Below are 24,552 nucleotides of genomic sequence, written 5' to 3' on the forward strand. Positions count from 1 at the left end.
ATTAATAGATAAAAAATAAAATAAATAAATTTAATTTAATTAATAAATAAATTGATGAGTTACATTACGAGTCATATACGTAGTAAATTTAAATCCTTCAAGAAAAATAATTTGATTTTAGGTAACTTAATAATTTGATTTTTAAATATTAATATTAAATAGCAGTTAGTTATTGATACAATATTTTTTTAATAAAATACTATATTAATTTATTTTATCAAGCAATCAAAATAGTAGTTTATAGTGTAAGTTTTCAATTAATATAATTAAAACTAGAAATGATATTAAATATAAGAATTATGTATTTATAAAGTGATTATAGTTTTATATAAATTATTCTATTGAAGTACTAATAGTTTGTCTTATTTAGTATTTTAATTGTACTATAATCTTACTAATCAAATACATAAATAATCAGTAATTGATAAATAAATACTAAACTTTCATTTAATTTTATAATTAATTAAGAAATAACGATAAAACTTTTATTTAACTGACGAGTAATATTAAATTAAAAATATCATTTGTAGGATAATATGACTCGCGGCTGCAACTTCCCGCTTCTCTAACTAACTTTATAACAAATTTTCAATCCTACGGTCCATATAGTTCTTCAGTTCCATCATTCCACAGCAACCATAGGATCAAGAAAGAAATCTGTAAATAAACTTTCTTTTGCAAGGGCATTATCGTCCGAAAGTATGAGCGCCAATTCAGTTAAACTTATCAACTGATAATCCTGAAGAAACAAGAAAAACAGAGTAAAGAGTCCACGAACAAGAATCTTGAATCTTTGAGAAACAAGAACAAAGCTTCAAACTTGATTAAAATGTTGATACCAATATCTGAAACGTGTCAAAGGCGCAATAGAAGCCCAAGAAAAATCGATATTCAAAAGTTTTGTGATCCTTCAATAAAACCTACTGGTTTTGGTGCTTGTTTTAGACATAACATACACATATTCTTGCAAGAACATGCCGAGCCTGAAGAAAATGAAGTAGATGGAAATCGTGCTTGGTGCACTGTAATCGGTCTTGCGAGTAACCGTTTTCTTCCGTTCTACATCATCGAGGAGAAATGCGCTCCTTTTGCAGTATGCGGTCATTGCATTTATGGAGGTAAGATAATTATCAGTCGATTTATTATTGAGTTTGTTTAAGTTTTTTTATTTTGGGTTTCTTGTTCATTAATGCAGTAAGTTATGGTGATTTGAGTTATGAAATAAGGGTATATCTAATAGAAGATATCATGTGATTATACTTTAAAAGATCATTCCATTTTTAGTTCAACGAGTTCTTGTTTGGTTTATCGTTGAATCTTGGTTCTAAAAAGAGCTTTTGGATTGTTTCTTGATCATTCCTTAAATTTTGGTGATTGTTTTTATGAATAGGGTGGAGGGAAATTTTGATCTGTAAATCAAAATACCATGTGATCATACCAATGGATGGAGAGTGGAATAATCAACTGAAGGGAGGAGTTTTGGATGTTCGTACTCATATCTTGCATGGGATGATCCACTCCAATGGATATGGTCATTTAATCTGCATCAATGGCATTGAAGGTGGATCCAAATTCATTTCCGGCCGAGAAACCATGGATCTTTGGGATCGCTTTTGCAGAATTTTACGCGCTAGGTAACCTGCAACTTAGTTCTAGTAACATTTTGAATCGTTATTTATGTCATATATAGTGCCTTTATCACTCTTCATCTTTCCCACAGCAAAGTGAGCCTAAAGGATGTCTCGAAGAAGCGATCCATGGAGCTTCGGTTGCTGTATGCTGTTGCTTTCGGTCACACATGGTTTGGCAGATGGGGCTATGAATTCTGCTCTGGAAGTCTTGGGGTGACAGCGGCTACTTACAGCCATGCTGTAGCAACCTTATCTGGTGTTCTTCTAGAGGATGCACTAGTCAGTGTAGGGGAAGCTAACAGTCACAAAGTAGTAGCAGATATCATAGGTCACTACAAGAGTCTTAGCAAAAGCAAGCTCACTACGGTAAGGGATGTCTTGCGGTTCATCCTATATATCAGTTGTTGTAGATGCGACACGTTTAAGAGAGTCCAGCCATCGGAGTACAAGAAGATCGAATCTATATTGTTGGCATCTAAAAATTGGCCAGCAGGAAGAGTGACCACATGCCTCAATTCTATGCTCAATTTCTTAAAGGCTAAAACAGGAGAAGTTGAAAGACGCGGCTGAAAAGAGAGACACCCGGCGATACGGGCCTAATTGACTTCCTTTTAGCCCGTATAAATATTGAGTTTGAAGGCTGTTTGGTACGGCGCAGAATGGAACCGGACAACGCAGTCAAGTTTTGGATGGACGATTTAGAGAAGGCGGGAGGGGATATCATTCATGACTTGTTTCGGTTTTACTCTAAAGTGTTCAAGCAAACTGATGTGACTGACATGGCTGAGCAGCAGACAGAAATTCAAAGTCTTTTGCAAGGTAGGCTGTTTGTGAAAGAATGGGAGGTGGAGAAGGATCGGAATTCGACTATACTTGTGTGTAAAACCGGAGGGTCCCCAATAACTGTTGCGGTGCCAAAAAAGTCCAGTGTTGGTGATCTAAAAAAGATTATTGAAAAGGCTGTTGAGGAAACGTATCACACCATAAGCCCGTTTAAAGTCTTATCAATTACTGATATGGATGGGGATGAGGATTGCTTGCCAGAAGACATAGGCTCAGAGGTTTTGGTGGAAATTCCTGAAGGCAATGACTTCTTACTAGACATTCCAAACTATATGACGGATGAGGTGAAAGAGAGATTTAATACAGAGTAGAGTGTTTGTTTCGTGAATTAATGAAAAGTGAGACTCAGAAGCACAATATTCTTGAGATATGTATCCATTCCTTGAGTTTAACAATCCTATAATCTGATATCTTAGTGGTGATTTAAGGTTTTGATTTTGGTCCAGTTAAGCCAATGAATGGCATTGAGGCATGAGCAGAAATAAGCTAACAGATTGATCGAGGATCAACATGTTATTCTTTCTATCCCTTGCTGCTCCTTGGATTATATTCATACTTGTGTCCCACGTTAGAGGGTCCATTGCAGGCATTCTGATTAAAAGACAAATAAGCTTAGAATGTATAACTTATCAATAAAATGAACATTCAACCAATATAAAGTAATGAACTAGGTCGGGACCCGCGTTGCGCGACAGAAATTGACTTAAAAACTAAAAAACTGTTTAAGATTTGCATTGTTCGTTCGCCGGAAAAGCTGAAAAATAAAAATTAAAAAACATTATTTTCAACATCATAAAAAATAGTCCATGAATTGAATGATTAATTAACACAACAGTAGTAGAAGTTCTATTTGCAATAAATATATAACTTGCATTCATTTGAACACAAAATCATTACTCAAACAGACAACATTTTCTAATATCGAAACTTGTTCTGTTTGTTTTAGAAATGGAAATTGAAACCTCATCGTCTGGTTTTGGTTCCAGTTTCCGTGCTTCCTTATTACCTGTTCATTTCTACTCATTATTCAATGTTGCATTTCCATTTCCGAGGAATATTGCTCATTCTGGCAACTGTATATAGCTGAATTAGGGCGAGGATGCAGACATGCATTTGATTTGATGACATGAATTTTTTGAAATGAAAGCTTATATATTGTTTTTGTTTTTCAGGAAGTCTCCACAGGTGTCCCAAAACTTCTTCTGGTCAATACAGCGATTTTAGTATTATGTCTTCTTTTGGATAAAATGATGTTATTTCTTAAAGATGTTTTGTTATTTTTCTCTAGTCCTTACGGTTTTTGTTTGGAAAAACAGTGCCCCTCTCACTCTCTCAAAAGAGTTTCTTTCTCTATTTGTTTAGAGCTGCTGATTTTTATATCATTTTAAGCATTGTTAGATATTCAAAACCTTAACTTATGTTTTTCTAGTAAATTCTACCAAAACAAAAAAAAAATTGGTACAATTTTAAGATACTTGGCTGCATATTCTAACCAGTCTTTTTTTTCTGGTAAAGCTATTTGAGAGCTCAGCATTGATGCACATATCTGCAGTTAAATCACTTCTATCTGCACTGAGCCAACTATCACACCAATATATGTGTGAGGCATCTGTTGGTTTTGGACCAGTAGTGAATCAAAAGATTGGAAGCATTAATCTTTTAGTGGAGAGGATGATATCCATCCTTGTCAACAATCTTCATAGTATGTCTGTTATTTATATTTTTGTAGTGAAAACTTAAGGAATTTATTCATCTTTAATGCACATTTTAATTGCATTTACATGACTTGACCCGTAGTTACTCCTTCGAATTTACTATCATCCTTATCTTCTTTTTATGTCCCAAATTTTTGTGATTAAATGCATACTTTTTTCGGATCAAGATTTTTCCACCTCTCTCTTTTCTCATGGATTGATCATTGGTGTTGACTGTCAGAAGTTCCTTATAGTTGTAGTGAAAGTTCTTGCATTTACGATTTCAAAAAGATTACTGGACCATCTCGATCATCTTCTAAACTGTGTTCTATCTATTATCAATTAACTCATAAAAGCCTTTCCTTTTCAAGAGTTGGGTGTCTGAGAATCCTTTTTTGTAATTCACATAAAGGCAGGGCAATTGATTCTTGTTATGTTTACCATTGTTTTTGGGCTGTGTTCTTCTACTGTACTGCAGGAGTGGAGCCACTGTGGGATCATGTTGTGGGTCATTTTTTAGAGGTAATTCTTATGTTTATCTTTTGTATGAAATGATGCCAGCACTGTTTGTGTCTTTGATAATGCATGTACATCTTGCAGCTTGCCAATAATTCTAATCAGAATTTGCGAAATATGGCACTTGATGCATTAGATCATTTAATATGTGCTGTTTTAGGTTCTGAACTATTCCAGGACCATGTACCATCCAGACTCCATGGGACATCTCATGATGTGAGTAACTTCAGATTTTTAAGTTGATGGCAATTAAACAGTCTACTTACATTATAATTGTATGTTGCTTATGATTCCATTATTCTTTTTAGATGGAAATTAGGCATGCTCATTTAAGATTGCTTGAATGCTCTGTTCTATCTCCACTTAGAGCTCTGTATTTTTTCACTCAAAGCTCTGATGTCCGTTCTGGCTCCTTGAAAAATCTTCTTCATCTTCTAGAGGTAACATGGCACTACTGAAGATATAATGTAGTTCAAGTCATCATGTTGCCTATTATTACCAACCTATACATTGCTCTTATGACAATTTCACTTCTCTTTCAGAGGCATGGAGACAAATTGTATAACAGTTGGCCTAATATTCTTGAAATGTTAAGGTTTAGCTTTTGTGCATATTCAGCTATCAATAACCCGTTTTTGTGTTAATTTATCTCCTTGGTTGATCTTCGTTACTTTTCTGCTTCTTCAGGTCTGTTGCAGATGCGCCCGAGAAAGATCTTGTCACTTTGGGGTTCCAGGTTAATTCAATGATGGCTGAGATTTCATGTTTGACTTTAAAATGTTCTTCCCTTGACAGTTTGACTGCACATTTTATGCGCACAAGTGCTGCATGCTTTCACTTTTTGGCCAATCCTCTTGGCCATTATTTTTACAGTTTGAGTTGGGTAACATTTGTAGCCCAAGAAAGTAGAAGAAAGAGGAGGAAAAATGAATATGGCAAAGGAGAAAAGAACAACTATGAAAATGCTTTGAAGTCAAAATCTTCAAGAAATGTCATTGATTGGCGAAGGATTTGGTCACTTGACACTTTAACTTTAACTAACATGATAGATATATGCTGCCGAATATTATGTTCACAATGCTTAGACTTTCTATCAACAAGTATTAATGAATTGTGATTTCCTGCAGAGCCTACATGTTATTATGATTGATGGACTTGCTTCCGTACCTACAGAGTGTCTCCCTGTGTAAGATTTATGAATAGCAATTTGTGAAGTCCTTTTAAACATTCACTGTATTAGTAAAAAGTTTGAGTTTCGGATCATTTACACGATAGTAATGGCATGTCATTTTCTATATATGTATGTATTCTCTCGTAAGATCAAGGTCATTATGGCATGGAAAAGGAAATTTTAAATGTTTTAATAGTGCGACTCTTTTGTTAGTGTTGCAATACCTTTTAAATGTTTCTGAAACTGTTTCATAATTGGAAGGGAGTATTTGTGGCAGATACCTCCAAGACATATTTGTTATTCATATGATGGCAATCCTGACTTTATCAGAGGCTAAACTCATGGACGATTCCCAGGATCAGTCACAAGAGTTGTCTTCAGGTTTCTTCTCTACAATTCTTATATATGTCTTATATTGAAATTTTTTCTTGATAACTTAAGGCTTTGTTTGAAAAATTCTTGTTAATTGTGGCTGTACTTCCTATGTGCACAGATTGTTAGAGGGATGCAGTTTATTTACTGCTTAAAGCAGTAGGATACCTAGAAACATGTACATAGATTGTGTTCAAGATGTATTGGTTTGATTCCACTAGATATTAAGTATGTAAAGAAATTTGATTTGAATTTTTATTTTTGCAACTCTGTATTACTGATGCTTACCTTATTTATCTGCTGTTCCCAGGCTAAATTTTCCAAAAGATTGGCAAGATGGTGTACTGGAGGCTACATCCATTCAAGCATCAGGCCAGGTACTTCTTCTCACCCATGTTGCATATAAACTTATATGTTTCAGTGTTTGTTTCTGTTTTTCAGCTTGTCATCACTCTCCAATAGTTTGTGTTTTACATGTATAAAGTGTACGGCTTGATGTTATGGTAAGCTTACGTTGTATTGCTACTCTATTTTTTAGTGTTTCTCTCTGTTGTACTTGCAACTGTTGGCATCTTCTTTGCATCATCTTAATTGACTCATCTTCTTGTTAGTTAGTTTAATGAGGAAAATCGTTTTTCTTGTAGTCCTTAAAGAATAGCGATTGTAATACTGAATGTATACTTCGACTGTGTTAGCAGTAGTTACAATTGAGAATTGATATGAATTTGTATGTCTTTGTTGAAAATCGTTTTTCTTGTAGTCCTCAAAGAATAGCGATTGTAATACTGAATGTATGCTTCGACTATAAAATAACAAAATTAGACTATTGTACTTGCTATTTTCCAAGTCTTATACGCTTCATCTCTTTTATATTGCAGTTTCACATCGGGGTGGAATGAAGTTGCCTCTATCATTGGTACCAAAACTTTTTTTCTCATTATTGACATCCATTTAAATTTTAATCAGCAGCAAGAGCTCTGCGATGCTCAAATATAACAGTTATATATTTTAGAAAAATAAACAAATATGTAAATGTAACTCTCGCATTGAGAATACAGCAGAATTACATTGAGATGCAAGTGTGTATTCATTTGAAATTGCTTTTAATTTTAGGAAAATCATCAATTCAATTCATAGCAAATAAAATAACAAATCACACAAACAGAAATAGAAATAGATTAAACATGTGCATGAAGTGGAACAAGGCTTCTCGTACAAATAATTGAAGCCCTTGTCACACAGACGTACTTTGTATTCCCAGTCCCCGGCAATCTGAAGGGGAAAATTCTCTGTGTATCTGAACTTTTGAGATCATACCAGAAAAATAATATCCGAATCCCATCCTCACAGAACAATAAAACCTTATCACCCTTGTTCGTAAAGCACAAAGGTGTTGCCTTGGGATAGAAACAGAAAGGTATAGTGAATAATCTAGTCCAAGACGACTCCACTCCATATTTTTTCATAATCCAGATATCGCCATAAAGCCAATTATTCTGACGACTACGGTGGTGGCAATCATAGGTCAAGCTGAGACACCCTCCAAGCTCCATAACCTTTTTCAAGATTTTTACTCCTTCAATTTCTACTTTAGGACTCGGCACCTCCCTGAACTTTTCAGTACTAAGATCAAACGCTAGGATTATATTATTGAGCAGATCATGTCCGCTGCGGGGAACAACTGCCCAATGCAGGGAGGAACCAACTAAAGCTGAATACAATTTTGGATAATAAGTCCAGAAATGCTCTGTTGTCGGAGTGTAAAGATCCTCAATCCGTCGCCATGAGTCGGCTTTCAAGCTGTAAACCATAACTCTAAGATGTTTTTCATTATCTTCCTTACTAATAATGATCGCTTTGTAGTCCTTAGCAATTGCATCGTACCCGAATCCTTCCAACCAAACAAATCCCGTCCAGAACTTTGGTACGGCTCGGTGCTTCGCGGTCGATGGATTCCACAATGTGATACCCTCGTCATCGCGTAAAGCAACCAAACCATTACAAGATCCAAATATTTCGCCGCATCTAGGCTTGAAACCGTCCACTAAAGGAAAGGGCACGCGCTGGAAGGGAAGGGCGAGCTCTACAGCGTGTGATCCGGGAGAGTCTAAATCAATTTGGTAGATGGAACCAGTACCTGCCGTAACATCATTAACCATGAGACTGCGGTTGCTGCCTGTTTTCGAAGAATGATTGAGATGGAAGTCGATGAAAGTTGGACAGTCGATCATACGGCAAAAATATTTGGATAAACTCCTGAAGCGCAAAATTGACTTGACGGGCAGGAGAAGTAGTACGTCTAATATGACATCACATGGTATCGACATTAGTTGTTGGGGATGAATTGGAGAGTAGTTGTATTTGGTTTATAGTAGCGTGATAATCACAAAAGCATAGGGAAATAGATTTTTTCTTTTCAAAATACAGATTTCAAACAAGTTGAATTTGATCTAATCACTTGACTTTCTTTTGGAATATAATACCGTTACTTTTAGAGTATATCAGCAAGCAATGTCTCACCTAATCTATCTATATACTATATTATATAATTGAGTCATTAAACAGAGCATTCTCATAGTCTCCAACTTATCTTTAAACCTAATGCTTACTGCGTTTTGCAGTATTCAGTTTTCAATAAACTACTTAATCATTATTTAACAATTTTATTTTGTTAATAACTGTATACCAACATCCATTATCGATAAAACAATAACCCAAGCTTCTTCCTTTCTACTTATTGTAAGTTAATACGTAATTTTGACTTTGTGTATTATCAGTGTGATTATTTTTATTAAAAACAATTGTCATATTAATTGCTTTTATGTTTTGACAAAAACAAAATTGTTTTTATGCTCAACATGAATTACCATTCATAGCCCATATGAATTGTTTTATGCTCCACCATGTCTGAGGTATTACTACTTATCACACGCATTATTCACTTATAACTAAAAATATAACCAAACTAATGAAATAAAACATTTTTTGAGTAAACTGATTTAACTAACTTAATCTGTTGAAAATATAACCTTTCTTTGCTCATTATCAGGTATGCATTTTTCAAGTAAATTTTCATTTCATTTTTAGTTTTTATATCATACAGAAAGTTGAATTTTTTTAAAAAAAATTAGTATTTGTAACTTTTTAATATACGTTTTATATAATTACTTATTATTTTTTATTGTTAAATTATTATGCACTACAATTTAATTACATTGTATGAAATAGTTATCTACTTTGTATCAAATTTTATCAAATATCTTTTTTATTAATATCATCTAAGCAATAGATATTTACATTTATTTTCTTGATTTTAATTATAGTAAAACTTGCATCTACATAATTTTTAAGTCATTCTTAATCAATTTTAAAATTCTCAAAATATATTTTATTTGATTTATTTTTGAGTGTCCAATCCACCTCTTTACCACAAAAAGAATTTTTATGGATATAAAACTCATAATCTCATATGACTTAATAATGGTCGAATAAATTCTTATACATAAAAAGAACAAGTTAAATTAAAAGAATAAAAGAGACAGCTAGAAAAGAAAAAAAAATGAAAAATAAAATATTTTATTTTACTTAAAACATCAAATTATAATTGCAAATAAAATTTTAAATTATGTAACAACTAAATAAAAAATACATAAAATTATAGCTAGAATGAAATTTAATATTTAGTTTGAACTGCAAAAATTTAAAAATATGTACAATTGAGAAAAGAACTATTACGCACATTTATAATAGAAAACGAACATCAAATTTATTAATAATTGCAAAATAATCATTTCACACAAACATATTTGATGAATACCCTAAGATATAAAATATTGTGATATTCGATTCATATTTCATTAAATTAAAATAAAAAAAGGCATACAAATTCGTGAGAAAATATAAAAAAATTAAGGGAGACGAACAAATAAATTCCAACACAAAAAATAATATAATATATAAAATATATCACAAATATCAATATTTTAAAATAATTTATTTCTAAAATATTAAAAGAAAATATTAGTTTGTAAATTATATTTTCTTTGACATGTTTGTATTAATGTTTGAAATAATTTTTTAGATCAAATATTAATTTGATTCTGCGCAAATGCGCAGGCTTACGACTAGTATGAAAAACAATTCCCTGCAAACCAAGGCTGCAGGAGGTCCTGCTATTCTAACGTGGCTGCCTTTGATAAGCTGCTAATGTGCATACCAAATTTAAGACAAAATTGCAACTTTAATACTATAATTTATTGCAAGTTATTTTTTAATTATTCAGACTATTATTTTAATTAAACTTTTCAAAATATATCATATTATTGCTTATGTGATAGACTTCTATCTAGTTAAGATATCAAATTTAAATAAAAAAATGTTAATTAATTTTATTATGTTATGAATTGCGTTTAATCACCCATGACCCTTGATTTTTTGAGAAAACTCCATAATGTTTGAAAATGATCACAAAACTACCTGATATTTATGGCGGCGCTCGCTAAACCCTCTGAGGATGAAAATACCCCTTGCGCCGTCTTCTTCAATCAACTATCATTTTTAAAAAAAAAAATCGACGACGCCACATCAGCAAAATACCTTAAAATTTCAAATATCCAAAATACTCATAATTTTAATTTACAAAAAAAAAAAAACAAATCAACCCAATCTAATCTAAACCACTCAATTAACCCAACAACCGACCCAACCACCACCGCCAGAAATTTTTCGGTCATCTTCTCCGGAAATTTTTTTTCACCTAATATATATACTGTTAAAGTATAGGGTTAAGAACAAAAATTTCCTGCTGCCTTCCTGCAACATGGCATGTGGCAGCCTTTTATAGGCTGATGCACATGCATCAATCTCTTCCAAAACTACAGCTAAAAAGTACAGCTGAAAATTGAAGCATAAGTAACCCGAGAGAAAGAGCAGGATCCTCTAAAGATCCAGCTCCAAACCAAATGGTTCAAACTTCAAACCAAACCCGACCGACTCGGCAATAATTGCAGCTTTAGGACCCAACAATTGGCTGTGGCTGGGTGCAGTGATCGCATCATCGTTTGTGGTGTTCCTGTTGTTATTAGGCATCATCACTTGTTACTATATTTTCCCGATTGTCGAAGTGGACACTGGTGACGTGTACCATTACTCGTTCTATATACTGTGGGATCTGTTTTTGGGGTGTGTCTGTGTTTTTGTAGTGTCTAGTGCAGCTTTCTTGTGGTTCAAGAAAGAAAATGGCAAGGAAGAGAACCAAATCCAAAACCTGGAAATTCTGAGAGTAAGCTAAAATTGAGTACCTAGAAATATTTCGGGTTATTTGCGAAACAAATCATGAACTTTAGCTTGTTTTGTAATTAAAAAATGATGATTTCGCCACATTCATTATTTCAGCGTCCACATCATCATCGGAAAATTGATCGGTGTTTTGAACTGAAAATATTGTTAGACCAAAAAAAATTACAACTCTATGTACAATTAAACTGTTTATTTGGTGAATTTGCAGGAATTTTATTTGAGTGCAAAGCATGAGATGTTGGAGTAGTAGCATGTGGGCCGAGGGAAATGAGACATGAGGTTGCCAAAATTTGTTCAGCTGGTGTGGCTGAAAACTTGCACTTTGAGTCCATCAGTTTTAACTGGTGATGCAATATCCTATAATTCTTATTAATTAGTATATAAAAGAAAGTGTTTTTCTTTTTGGTGAATGTTTATATTCAGTTCGTAGAATGAGTCTGTATGTAAATCTCTGGTTGTATTTAATTATATAAAACAAAGTGTTTTTTTTGTGTGTGAATATTTTGTCAAGCAATGAAAGAGGCTAAAAGCATCTATATATATTCAGTTTGTAGAATGGGTTTGTATGTAAATATTTGTTGTGTCTCATCTTGTAACTATCCGATTCTAAATAAAGAAGGCAATAAAGAGTATTACTTATTTATATTTCAATTTAAGATTCAAACTCCTTATTATGTGCTGTTAAGTAATATAATTTATATATTTAATTTTAATGAAGTTGAGGCTTAAGAAGAAATGACCAACTGCTAGATTGCACAAATTATCTTGTTGAATATTTGTTAAAAGTACTTTTTTTCATTTGTATATACATATCACTTCTCTCTCTTCATTTTTAAATTTAAAATAATTTAATAAGCATTTTTCCTAAGTGAAGTTAAAATGAAAACAAAAAATGCAGACTTCAAGTGAGAGAGGACATAATGTTGGTGCACAGCAAAATCAAATAAATAAAAGCATATATATATGATTCCAATAATTGTCGTCATTGTCCAAATTAGTGTTACTTTGCTTATATTATTATGTTAATCATTGCTAAAGACAGATGCATATAATAAACATTGTTGTTGATACTATCTATGGCCACTTTTCTTCTTCCCCTATGAGATTACAAGTCAGCTTCAATTCCAAGGATCAATGGACGCATAATTTGTTTCTTCCATGCAAATTCCACTGAATTCTTCACTAAACCCAGTAAAATGTGGATATTAAACTTGTCAGTTTACTTTATTTTTTTCAAATTAATATCCGTAAAATTGTTTATTTGTTGCTATAAAACTAAAAGGGGTATAAATTTTAAACATTCTCCAAGTAGTACACATAACAAGTTTCTTCAGTATAAGCTATAGCAATGAAGACATTTTTCCTTTCAGCCATAAGGATATTGATTGCTGTGGTGTTTCTTGGTTATATGATGATTTTGGTCATGAAGCCAACAAATACTTATTATTTGCATTGGCTGCCTGACATTCATGCAAAAACCAACTCCCCCTACGGAGAGCAAGGTTGTTAATTACTTAATCTTTGCTACGAGATATTTACGAGAATAATTTCATATTCAAGAATCTATTTCTTTTCTTGTATGATGAAACAGGTGCAAGCATGTTAATCTTGACGTTTCCTGTTCTTTTCATTGCTGTCTTGGCCTGTACCGACCTCCAGCTAAGAAAGACAAATGTTGGCCGGAATATCGGCAAGGCCAATCGTTGGTGGAAACGTCCAGCGATGATTAAAGGGCCACTTGGGATTGTTTCCTGGATTGAGTTTTTATTTCTGGTCATGTTTGTGACTTTACTAGTGTGGTCACTCTACTCATACTTGCATAGTATGTTCGCGTTCGCGGCACCACTGGCTGCACAGACGGGGATGAAAGTGTAAGGATTTTGATTTCGTTTTTCCAATAAAACTTAGTTTTGAGTGAGAAATCGAAATGTTTGTGTTGGTTAATTTAAAGTGATTTGTCAGGTGGGAAGTTAAGCTGCAAAATGCAGGTTTATCTCTAGGGCTTGTCGGGAATTTTGTTCTGGCATTTCTGTTCGTCCCAGTATGTAGAGCATCCTCAATTTTGCAACTTGTTGGCCTTACTTCAGAGGCAAGCATCAAGTACCATATATGGCTAGCTCATATTGCACTCACCATCTTCACTTCACACGGATTTTGCTACATTCTGTTTTGGGCCAAAACGCATCAATTGTCCGAGGTAAAGAGTAGTGACTAAAAAATCAAACTGGACCGGCAAGTTGAACCGGCAAGCTGTCCGGTTCAATTATTCTTAATAATCAAAAATCCAGTCCAAACGGATTAGACGGAATTAAATGGTTTGACTCGGACTGAACTAGTGGTTGATCTTGATCCGGCAGTTCAACCGATTAGACCATAAACCACGTCTAAAACTTATTTATTTTTTAATTCACTCAAGCGATCAAATCGAAAATCAATGGCCTCACATGTTTGACTACCAGTTCGGTTTCTAGAATGTTGATAAGGAGTAATCACTTTAAAAACATATCCCAGAGAATAGCATTTCATCTAAAATATTGGCTAACTCAAGTATCTATTTCTTGATGGTAGATGCTGAAATGGGACAAGTTCCAAGTCTCCAATGCGGCTGGAGAAATAGCTTTGCTTTGTGGATTGATCATGTGGATTACTAGCCTAAGGCGAATCAGGAGAAAGATTTTCGAGCTTTTCTTCTACAGCCACCATCTCTACATTCTCTTTGTTATCTTCTATGTAGTTCATGTTGGCTTTAATGACGCTTACGTTCTCCTTCCTGGTTTCTACCTCTTCCTAATCGATCGATATTTGAGATTATTACAGTCCCAGCAGAAAGTTCGTATGGTGTCTGCACGCATTTTACCATGTGCAGCTATAGAGCTAAATTTTTCCAAGAGTCCATGGTTGAGCTATGCACCAAGAAGCATTGCCTTCGTAAATGTGCCTAGTATCTCAAAGTTGCAATGGCATCCCTTTACAATAACATCCAACACCAACCTGGATCCAGAAAACCTGAGCATTGTCATCAAATGCGAGGGAAACTGGTCTCGTAAGCTGTATCAATTGATGTCATCCCCGTCAGCACCGGATCGCCATGAGGTCTCTGTTGAAGGACCTTACAGTCATTCATCGACCAGTTTTTTGAGGTGCTCGTCTTTAAACTTAATTGGCATTGCATTTGAGTGGTTGCAAAGCACCAAATTTAATATTAGAATGTGTGGTGCAGGCACAACATGCTAGTGATGGTCAGTGGAGGAAGTGGCATAACCCCGTTCATCTCCATTATCCGCGAAATTCTATTTCTGGCCAATAAAACCACCCATATGACCCCTAAGATACTTCTTATATGCACTTTCAAAAAGTCTATAGATCTCACTATGCTAGACCTTCTGCTCCCAGTTTCGGGCACCACATTAGACATTTCTCATGTAAAGTTAGAAATTGAAGCTTATATAACCAGAGAGAAAGAGCTCAAAACAGAGAACCACAAGCTTAAAATAATATGGTTTAAACCTGATAAATCAGATGTACCCATGTCAGCAGTTCTCGGTCCAAATAGCTGGCTCTGGCTTGGTGCAGTAATATCAGCATCTTTCATCATCTTCCTTCTCCTCATTGGCATTCTTACACAATTCTATATATACCCAATTGACCATAATACTAATGTGACATATCCGACGCCTTCAAAGTCTGCTTTAAATATGCTCTTCATATGCCTATCTGTAGTGATGACCGCCTCTGCAGCATTTCTTTGGAACAGGAAACAGAGTGCAAAGAAAATGAAACAAATTCAGATTATGGATATTCCAATACCTGGGACATACCCAGGCTCGGCATTCCACGGCGATGACAGAGAATTGGAGAGCCTTCCTTACAAATCTCTTCTGCAAACCACCAGGGTGCACCTTGGTGAACGGCCAAACCTGAGAAGTAAGCTATTTTCTGCCTATATTCTCCATAAGAAATTTCTAGAAACATTAATATCCAAAATATAAAATTGGCACACTAAAAAGAAGGAATATATAGATAGCCGAGCGAAAAATAACAGTAAGATAAATACAAAAATTCTCCTATTACCAACGACAGCCTAAATTCTCACTTTTCCTTGTATTAATCTCAATCTATTGGTTCGGACAGAAATCTTATCAGAGTGCAAAGAAGATAGTGTAGGAGTGCTGGTAAGTGGACCTAGAATGATGAGGCAAGAAGTGGCAACCATCTGTTCATCTGGCTCAGCAGATCATTTACATTTTGAGTCTAATAGCTTTAGTTGGTGAAGCATAACAAAGAAAGTTAGCATGTCAGATTCCTATGATCTTGCTATCGTTTCATTCTTGTAGTGAATAGTGATGTTAAAATATTTACGATGAGACTTGTCTATAATGATGACATAAATTAAAATACATTTTTCATAAACAACAAAAAAAAACATTCAAGAAATTGCTAAAAGTCAAATGAAACGGGACTAGACCTCAAAATAAACTAACCAGAAAAATATTTTAAAAAACTAAAAAGATACTGAGTGGACATCTTTATAAAGAAATTTCAAACATGAGCTTAAAGTGCAGAAGTGCAGAACCAAATACATTACATGACAATTGTAATTACCATCTTCCCCAGTAACATTTGATTCCACCACCTAACTGTAGAGTTCAGAACTTCATCAAAGCAAATTCAACTTTTCTAATATGTTGCATAGTATGTTTGTAAAGGTAACCCATTGCTACATCTAAATAGAGGGACTACACAAGAATACTTACACTCTTCAATTTCACTATTCGACAACATTGTACAGAATCATGTTTTATTCTTTATAGAAAAATCTTCCTTTCTAAAAAGAATTTTACAAGCAGGCAAAAGATCATTAAATAACTGAGACTAATATCAGTTGTCAGAGTAATTGATAAAATAAATACGTTGGCCAACATAATGAAACTTACAAACGCGGAACAGTGAAATCGCACCAACTTTTCGAATCATAAGTTAGATGATTAATACGATTTAGCAAAAATTGCAACTTCTTCTGCTGGCTTGCCTGTCATCAAGCACGTTTTACTCCCTTCAGGCTGTTCAAAAGGAAAGCACCGAATTGTTGCTCCTGTTTCTTCTTTTACCCTTAATTCATCAGCATCACTGCACCCAGTAATTATAGCATAATTAAAGAAATCTTTGCAAGTCTATGTCAATACAAAATGCGCTATTTTCTTATCCATAAAATAAAATAAACAAATGACATATGCTACCTAGCTGACCAAGGACCCCTGGCCCATTTATTAAGGGATATGGCCTCTTTGAGTTCATCATACGAGCTCACATCCACAATATGACTGCGAAAGAATGTCAAGCATTAAAATGATTAGAAAGCAAAATGGAACATAATGACTTCATACAACCCATGAAGCTTCCTGGGAACACTGCTGTAAACAACAATGATACAATGAATAGCCATTAAACTACATATCTGATTCTAACTTGATAAAAATTGACCCAGATTTTCTAGGTAACCGGTGATTCTCGACCCAATTAAATGAGCAGAGTATCTATAGACCTTTCAAAAATATAAAAAATTTACATCATTTATCATGTAGGCTGTACTGTAGCAGACTTTTGGTAAGGAATAGGACAACCCTTTCTACAACTCACTATCAACAAACAAACATTTCTTAGGCAATACATTCATTGAGCATCAACTAACACATAATTCATAAACTCGTGATACTGTAAGGCTATGCATGAGGCTATAGAAAAATTTAGTAACAGCTAGAGAATGCACCTATCACGAAATAACGTTGCTCTTCCCAGGAGGGACAGCTGAATTTCGTCCAACTTGTCCTTGACATAAGCTTCTAAAATTGAAGGTTCCATTGATATTCCAAACACTTTCCCTTGCTTTCCAGGGACATCTCTCCTTGATACGACCACACTTCCACTTGAAACGTCTCTAGGACCGATTTCAATCCTTAGAGGTACTCCCTGTGAAAACAAGGTATTTTTCTGATGCATGTGAAAAGTATTTTTAAACAAAATAAGATAAAATCTTATATTTATTTGAAAAATGCAAAAGAAATAGCTGCCAGCATATCATACTTCAAAATAAACGCGAACATTTGTCTCTATAAGAAGAGGATATCATTTTGTGACAAATTGAATTTATTATTTACTGTGAACTATTTGGTGACCTTCCATAAAAATTGCAATAAATATTTGAGATGAATGGTTGCTGTAATTAAAAAATTCAACAAAAACATCTTAATATGAAATACTTAATAAAAGGTGAAAGAGTTTTAATTTTCTTATGGGCCCGCCCATAAGTTTCATTGTAAAACCACAAGCAATTTTTTTTTTCATTTTTTCTTTTTTCATTAGATCTAGTCTTGAAACAGAGAATAGTTAAAGATTTTTCAACCATACTAGGAATTTGGGACAACTAACCTTCATCTCCCAGAAATTGAACTTCCATCCAGGGGTCCTCTGGTCAGAGTCATCAAGCTTGACTTTGAGACCAGAAGATTGCAAAACTTCTTTTACAGAAGATGCCGCATTGAGAACTCCAGCTTTCTCGTTCTCTTTCTTCCAAATTGGTACAATCACTATCTTAAAAAATGCAAGACAAATATACAGAAAATGAAAATGGTCATAATTATGCATTATAGACTCATGGAAATATGACCATATGAATCATACAGCATATTGACAAACGATATTTCAAGAAAACAACATTGAAAGAAATAACTGAGCGACTACTGCCTTCTTCTATATAACAAGACTCTACAATTACCTGTATTGGTGCAATTTTAGGGGGAAGCATCAGACCAGTATCATCTCCATGCGCCATTATAATAGCACCAACAAAGCGGGTACTGATGGCCCATGATGTCTGCCAGACATGCTGCCTTTGTCCATTTTCATCCATGAACTGTACAAACGGAGAATGTGTATTAATCAACTGTTGAAAATAAAATGCAATCTACAGCATTTTAAAATGAAAACGGAAAACCACATGTCAAAATCAGTTATTTAATTGGATGCTTAAAAATAAACACAACTAATAGATGCCGAGAATCTTTTACATAATCAATTAAAAGAAAGAGCAAAACCAATGAATCAATCAATAGATTCTAATAAAGAAAAAAAACTTTAAGCTGCAATTCTGACCAACTACAAAAGAAAAATAAAATCTTCAAATTTCTATTTTTTAAAATAATTATCTGAGGTGGCAGTTATGTTCGAAGGGCAATAAAAAGGAGAAAGGACAATTGGAATGTGAATGAAAAAAAGAGAGGTAAAGCATCATTTTCTGTGAGGGGTTTTTCATCTTTACAAGGAGAAGAGTGAATATTTTTGAAGTGTCTTCTATTCTTGCAGATACTCTAAAACAATCAGAATTGCAATTTATCCTAGAATAGGAGGGCAATGTTCTCTGTACAACAGCCATAACGGACAGCACATGAACAAACTTCACTAACAGAAGTACAACTGGCTGAATGATGACTGCGAGTGAAATACCTGTGTTCCAAAAGCCCTAGAGAAATTTTGACCAAGGTTGTGGCTGGTTCCAGCCTGTAATGCCTTTCGATCACCCATCATAGCCTCTATGGTATATGTCCTAACAGCACCAGCAAAAGTTTCCACCTTAGACTTCCGACCTGCAATAACAGGTATTCCAGTTTGCTCATATGCAAATTTGGTATACACTTCAATCATCTGTAGGGCCTGCAGTTCAGCATCAACAATGTATTAAATAAACATGCAGTACACTGTACATCCAACAATTACAAGCATTCCAAGGATCCAAAAGATGGCAACCTCCTTTTCTGCCTCCTCGGGAGTGGCGTGGGCTGTATGACCCTCTTGCCACAGAAATTCAAGCGTCCTCACAAATGGTTTTGTACGCATCTCCCATCTTGTGACATTTGCCCACTAGAACACAGAGATAGAAAGTGAAAAATGAGAAGGGAGAAATGAAGGCGGTTTGTCTGATATAGAGAATTAAGTATATGGAAAAATTCTTACCTGGTTGACCATAAGAGGAAGATCGCGGTAGCTATGTATCCACTGAGTAAACATGTGATTGACTATTGTTTCACTAGTAGGTCGAACCTGCCACAACCTCAAGAAGTGTAAACAATCAAAGACAAAACTCAGGGTCAAATTTTTCTCGTCAGCATCTCAATGGAGCATTTTTCTTATTTTAAATTGTAAAAACAAACAACTGAAATTACAAAGAAAGGAAAAAATCGAAAAAGCCAATTTCAGCTTTAAGAAATACTCACCACAAGTTTTTCTTCAAGTTCCTTTCCTCCACCAATAGTTACGACGGCCAACTCCGGACTAAATCCCTCAACATGACTAGCTTCCTTCTCTATGAATGAATAAGGTATAAACTGCATTTACAAATCACAATTCAAAATGTTAAAGAACCTAGCAACACAATTTGTACAATAATTTAAGTAGTTTCAAATTCTTATCTCACATATCCTTGATTTAGCTTACGCATTGTGTCAGGATAAATTATGTGGAGGAATTCAACTGTCAGCAGTAGCATGATTTCGATTTTAAAACATTCCACAACTCCTTCAAAACGCCTTAATTTCAATTAAGGTTAAAGAACTGAATTCTACTAGCAAGCAGCAACATAATATCTTTTCCAAACATGAGAATTAACTAACTCGAATTCAATTTTGGAAATTGTAAACTTTCCAAACACTATGTTAAGCTTATCTTTAACTGCACAAAAACACACACCTGCGGAAAATACATGTTGCTGTGTCCAGTCTCCTTGAATTTAACATTCAAATATTCCTGAAAATTCAACAGTAATTAAAAAAACTTCAAATCACTAATAAAAAAAGGCAACTGGAGATTGTTCATTAATAACTGAAAACCTGAATTGCCTCCCAAATAGCATAGCCATAAGGACGAATGACCATAGTACCCCTAACAGGACCATAATCAGCTAGCTCAGCATTAGCAATAACATCTAGATACCAGGCACTGAAGTCCTCGGATCGAGGAGTAACCGCTCGCTCCTGATTTATTCTACTCTTCAGATTATCAACTCTATCTTCCGTTTCAGGAGGACTGGAAGCCGCGCTCTGTGTAGAGAAAGACGCCGCTGATAGCCGCGGCAAACTGAAGAAATTGTGACGCCGCCGTGGAAACGCCGGAGAGCGGCGAATTGATTGAGCAGTGAAGATGAGAGATGGCAATCTTGTGAGACACACTACCATTTCTGTCGTGTGTTCGATTGGTTATTTCTTTTTGCAGGGTTTTGGAGTGGGATAGTGTTGAACTGTTCAGTGAAGAAGATGAGAATTTTTGAAATTTGGAGATTATGTGGTCCGGGCCATCTGGCTATCCATTTTCAGTGATGGGCCTCGAGATTCCATAATTGATAAGGCCCATTTATCCATGACTTGAGGGCCATTTTTCTAAGTAAAAATAAATGGAAAAACTACATTTTTTTTAAGAGAGAGAGATATATAAGTTTTTTTTTTTTTGAATAAAGATATATAAGTTAAATATCATTATATTTACGATATTATAAATATTTATAAATTTAAACGTTATTCACGCCATTCACGCCGTGTTACGTTAAATACATCGTCTTACGAAACTCGCCATCATGACGGGACGATGCCGCATCCGCCGCTTCTGGCACTTGTAGCCTTCTCCATATATCTTCCATAAATCTTCAATAATCTTTACCTTTTTGTCTACGAGAAGGTTCGAACTTAGGATCATTGGATCTTGTGCCTCACTCATTAAGCAATTGAGCTAGAGGTCATTGGTGGAAAAACTACATCATATATTCTCTTTTTGAAATGTTTTTAATTTTATTTTTTTGAAGATTATTGCCTATCTATCAATAATCTACTAAAAAGGAGTATTTTTAAAAACATTTCAAAAAAGAATGCATTTTTTAAAAGAAAAGGAAATAGGTTATAATAGTATTTGGTAAATTTAATAAAATAGTTAAACTTTTGTTGAATTAATCATGTTTAATTGTTTATAAAAAATAAGTTATTAGATTAATTATTTGCAAATGAAAATAAATATAGAATTGCATTAAATCAAACAAAAGGTTGGAATAAGTTTGATTAGAGGTAAGGAATATGAACAGAAATCCGAGGACATTGAAATAATGATAATAAATTTTTACATTATTTAGTAGGAAAGAGAATAAAATAAAAAATAATAATAAAATTAGTTCTTATAGGAAATGAAAATGAATATTCTCATTCAACTGATAAAAAAAATAGTTGTCATTCTTATTTCTATATATATATATATATATATATATATATATAGTTGTCATTTATAAAAAATCTCTCTTATTTTTATATAATTTTTTTTAATAAACATTAGACAATATATCATTCCCATTTTCTCTCCTTGCCAAAGATTAACCGTAGCCTATAAAACAACCAAAACTCAATAAACATTTCTGATAACATTCAGAAGTTTTGCCTCATCAACTTCAGTTAAATTTTATCTTTATAAATCTGTAGCATTAGCATATCAAATTATTATAAGGCTGCTAACTATAATGATTCAATATATAGATCAATTGGGCAATATAGACAAAGAATCATGGCAGCAAATATCATCATTAAGTTGCTTAATTCCTCCAAATACATGGCTAAAGAGAATTTGTCACACTGTCACAGCAGCAAAGTTCAAAAGTCTACTACGGCCTATATCACAAAATAGATTGCTTCCATTTCCAGTTCCGAAAGATCATATGAGATCATATTACTGCACAAAATTACTACCTATTTAGACAAGCATTGACGAGTGAGGTAATCAATGCATTTCGACCACTATGGGGAGTCTAGCAATTGGAAGTTGTAGTCATGGTGCATGAAATACTTTGGTGATTTCGGACTTCTGCAAGGAGGTGGAGAATCAAGTTCGCAAGACCACATCTTCTTGCTCCAGAATTCATCTCCAATTAGCTCCACAGCCATCTCTTCCATTTCCATGTGCCTAGGCGGACTCTCAGACTGAAAAAAGAAATTACATTGATTTACTCGCATAGAACATCAAACGGAAATGTAAACAAAGGGTTGATAACAGACAGACCTTCACCTTAATTGACAAAGAATTTGTCTTCTGTTTGATACCACCTGTACAGAAGACAAGTACATCAATAAATTAAATTTTAAAAGAAGAAAGATGTAGAATAACTAGAAACAGAGAAAGATCAAATTGTGGATACCATTATCTAATCCAATTATCTGCAGAAATTCATCCAAGTCCAAAGCTCTTGATTGTGCTTTGATACATTCTTGGTGATTGTGCAGAAACCGTTCTTCTGAAATAGCATCATCATCCATCGGCTCCTCTGCCACAAGAGAAAGCCTAGCATTGTAGTTCTTCTTTGAACCCTCATAAAGGTTAGGCTTCCCTGAATTTGAAATGTCGGAAAGGGCTTTCCTACTAGTGGGCGGTTTCACCGACGGTTTAGAGATACTCTTCTTCTTAGCTGCATCAAGTCCATTTTGAGAGGCAGTAGCTTCTTTCTCAGTGAAGGACAAAATGCCAGAGTTGTGCTTTTTTGAAGCCTGATTCAGAGAAGGCTTCAGTGAATTTGACAAATCACCAAGTGGTTTCCTTCCACCACGAACTCCTTTCTTTGGCACTTTAGAGACATCGGTCTTCCAGCCAACAGAATTTTCTGAAGCAAAAATTGGATTCAAGTCGGATCAGAAAACCAAAAGATAGGCAAATAAAAACACATACATATATAAATTAATTAGCAACTTAATTAAGTAAACGGCATGAGATAAAATACCATTGAGATGACTATTTAACTTCTGATCATGAACCACACTCCCACCTTGCAATGCCATTATAGAGATAATGAAAACAGTTCAAATTAAAATCCTGCAAAAGACAAAAGTTGATGAATATAGAACAAACATTACGGAGTGTTAAATCATAGAATTGTAAACTATAAATGAGTAAATACTAAACATCATAAAATAGATTGATTGAAGCAGTAGCTGTACTCTCTTCTCTTTCCAAGAAAATTACACCGATGCATTGAGCAGACCTGAGCGAGATTGGAGTAAACTCAACCGAACTTAAATCTTTTACTACAGTGTCAAATACAGCCCTACCAGTACAATGTGTTTCTCACTTATGCTAACAAGAAAATTAGTTGCAAATTCACTTCAATCAACCATTTATCGGCAGGTTTTTAATAAAAAATAATTATGACATTTTCTTTCTAACAAGAAATTTAGTTGAAATATCGCTTCAATCAAACATTTATCGGCGAGTATTAACAAAACAGAATAATCACATTTTCTTTCTCAAAATAGCCATATGGAATACTAATCCCTTAACGAATCTAACTATTTTACGCTATTTGGTTATCAAGAAACATAGAACTAATTCGTATCCTAGTGCATAATTTTAACACAAATAAATCAAGAATCCACTGGAACTATAAATTGGAACAATAATTAACCCTAAATCATCAAAAACGGAAAAAAAAACCCTAAAAATTGAGTGAACGAAAAATTGAATAGAGAACTTACCAATGGGTTTCGATTAGATTGATCTTAATTGATTACTTCAACTACAACAAGCTTCTGTTGATATTTCTAGTGGGAATTTTCTCTGAAATCGAATGTTTTCTCTCAGTATTTGTATAAAATGTGTTAGGAAAATGAGTAACTTCGTTGGCTGTGTTTGCCAAATATAATGGGTTTTTGATATCTAACGGTAACTTTCTGTCTTTTACGATGATACCCCTCATCTTACAGGATGTTTACAAGAATGAGAATTGTGGCAACGGCCCAAATAAATCTTTCATCTACGCCGTTATAGTCTCTTAACAGCCGTCCAAGACTATTTTAGTCAAAATGCATTTGGCTATAGAAAAACGGATAACCGGTCGCTCGACCTTATGTCTCGGAATCAAATAAGTCATTTTTTACTCTCTTTTTTTCAGTTTAAATTTGTGTTTCAGGTATAAAATATATCACTTTAGTCAATTTGATTCCCAAACTTGTATCTCACA

The 24,552-nt window shown here is 34.1% G+C and overlaps 6 protein-coding genes across 8 annotated transcripts; 3 read left to right on the forward strand and 3 right to left on the reverse strand.

The window, feature by feature from the left end:
- Positions 1 to 644: 644 nt before the first annotated feature.
- On the forward strand, positions 645 to 2,203 carry LOC126673193 (PHD finger protein MALE MEIOCYTE DEATH 1-like). Its single transcript, XM_050367206.2, has 3 exons — positions 645 to 1,118; positions 1,391 to 1,634; positions 1,721 to 2,203. Exons 1-3 carry the CDS (start codon positions 830 to 832, stop codon positions 2,199 to 2,201), a joined length of 1,014 nt encoding a protein of 337 aa, XP_050223163.1. The 5' UTR covers positions 645 to 829; the 3' UTR covers positions 2,202 to 2,203.
- Positions 2,204 to 3,422: 1,219 nt separating this feature from the next.
- LOC126673014 (uncharacterized) lies at positions 3,423 to 6,777 on the forward strand. The gene is made up of 13 exons (XM_056105110.1): positions 3,423 to 3,543; positions 3,647 to 3,679; positions 3,763 to 3,814; positions 3,971 to 4,176; positions 4,647 to 4,690; positions 4,769 to 4,900; positions 4,993 to 5,124; positions 5,227 to 5,279; positions 5,372 to 5,420; positions 5,812 to 5,870; positions 6,133 to 6,236; positions 6,349 to 6,455; positions 6,538 to 6,777. Exons 1-12 carry the CDS (start codon positions 3,423 to 3,425, stop codon positions 6,354 to 6,356), a joined length of 993 nt encoding a protein of 330 aa, XP_055961085.1. The 3' UTR covers positions 6,357 to 6,455; positions 6,538 to 6,777.
- Positions 6,778 to 7,295: 518 nt separating this feature from the next.
- LOC126673191 (F-box protein CPR1-like) lies at positions 7,296 to 8,626 on the reverse strand. The gene has a single exon (XM_050367205.2). It carries the CDS (start codon positions 8,552 to 8,554, stop codon positions 7,406 to 7,408), a length of 1,149 nt encoding a protein of 382 aa, XP_050223162.1. The 5' UTR covers positions 8,555 to 8,626; the 3' UTR covers positions 7,296 to 7,405.
- Positions 8,627 to 14,059: 5,433 nt separating this feature from the next.
- On the forward strand, positions 14,060 to 15,796 carry LOC126673015 (ferric reduction oxidase 2-like). The gene is made up of 3 exons (XM_050366965.1): positions 14,060 to 14,665; positions 14,746 to 15,449; positions 15,657 to 15,796. The coding sequence occupies exons 1-3, from the start codon at positions 14,094 to 14,096 to the stop codon at positions 15,794 to 15,796; spliced, it is 1,416 nt and encodes a 471-aa protein (XP_050222922.1). The 5' UTR covers positions 14,060 to 14,093.
- Positions 15,797 to 16,262: 466 nt separating this feature from the next.
- On the reverse strand, positions 16,263 to 20,833 carry LOC126673190 (proline--tRNA ligase, chloroplastic/mitochondrial). Its single transcript, XM_050367204.1, has 11 exons — positions 20,405 to 20,833; positions 20,265 to 20,321; positions 19,793 to 19,903; positions 19,533 to 19,619; positions 19,326 to 19,439; positions 19,026 to 19,232; positions 18,298 to 18,435; positions 17,952 to 18,113; positions 17,293 to 17,492; positions 16,763 to 16,846; positions 16,263 to 16,652 (listed from the first exon to the last, which is right to left on the reverse strand). The coding sequence occupies exons 1-11, from the start codon at positions 20,747 to 20,749 to the stop codon at positions 16,511 to 16,513; spliced, it is 1,647 nt and encodes a 548-aa protein (XP_050223161.1). The 5' UTR covers positions 20,750 to 20,833; the 3' UTR covers positions 16,263 to 16,510.
- Positions 20,834 to 22,113: 1,280 nt separating this feature from the next.
- Positions 22,114 to 24,234, reverse strand: LOC126671061 (protein PATRONUS 1). Of its 3 annotated transcripts, none has more exons than XM_050364759.2 (5): positions 24,068 to 24,234; positions 23,317 to 23,408; positions 22,741 to 23,199; positions 22,611 to 22,648; positions 22,114 to 22,525 (listed from the first exon to the last, which is right to left on the reverse strand). In XM_050364759.2, the coding sequence occupies exons 2-5, from the start codon at positions 23,372 to 23,374 to the stop codon at positions 22,343 to 22,345; spliced, it is 738 nt and encodes a 245-aa protein (XP_050220716.1). In that variant the 5' UTR covers positions 23,375 to 23,408; positions 24,068 to 24,234; the 3' UTR covers positions 22,114 to 22,342. The 3 variants fall into 3 exon arrangements, with proteins under 3 accessions (XP_050220716.1, XP_050220714.1, XP_050220715.1); XM_050364757.2 differs by having other exon boundaries at positions 22,605 to 22,648; positions 24,068 to 24,232; XM_050364758.2 differs by lacking the exon at positions 24,068 to 24,234 and adding an exon at positions 23,534 to 23,889 and having other exon boundaries at positions 22,605 to 22,648.
- Positions 24,235 to 24,552: the final 318 nt, after the last annotated feature.

The sequence above is a fragment of the Mercurialis annua genome, linkage group LG3 (assembly GCF_937616625.2).
Source record: "Mercurialis annua linkage group LG3, ddMerAnnu1.2, whole genome shotgun sequence".
NCBI classification, from domain to species: domain Eukaryota; kingdom Viridiplantae; phylum Streptophyta; class Magnoliopsida; order Malpighiales; family Euphorbiaceae; genus Mercurialis; species Mercurialis annua.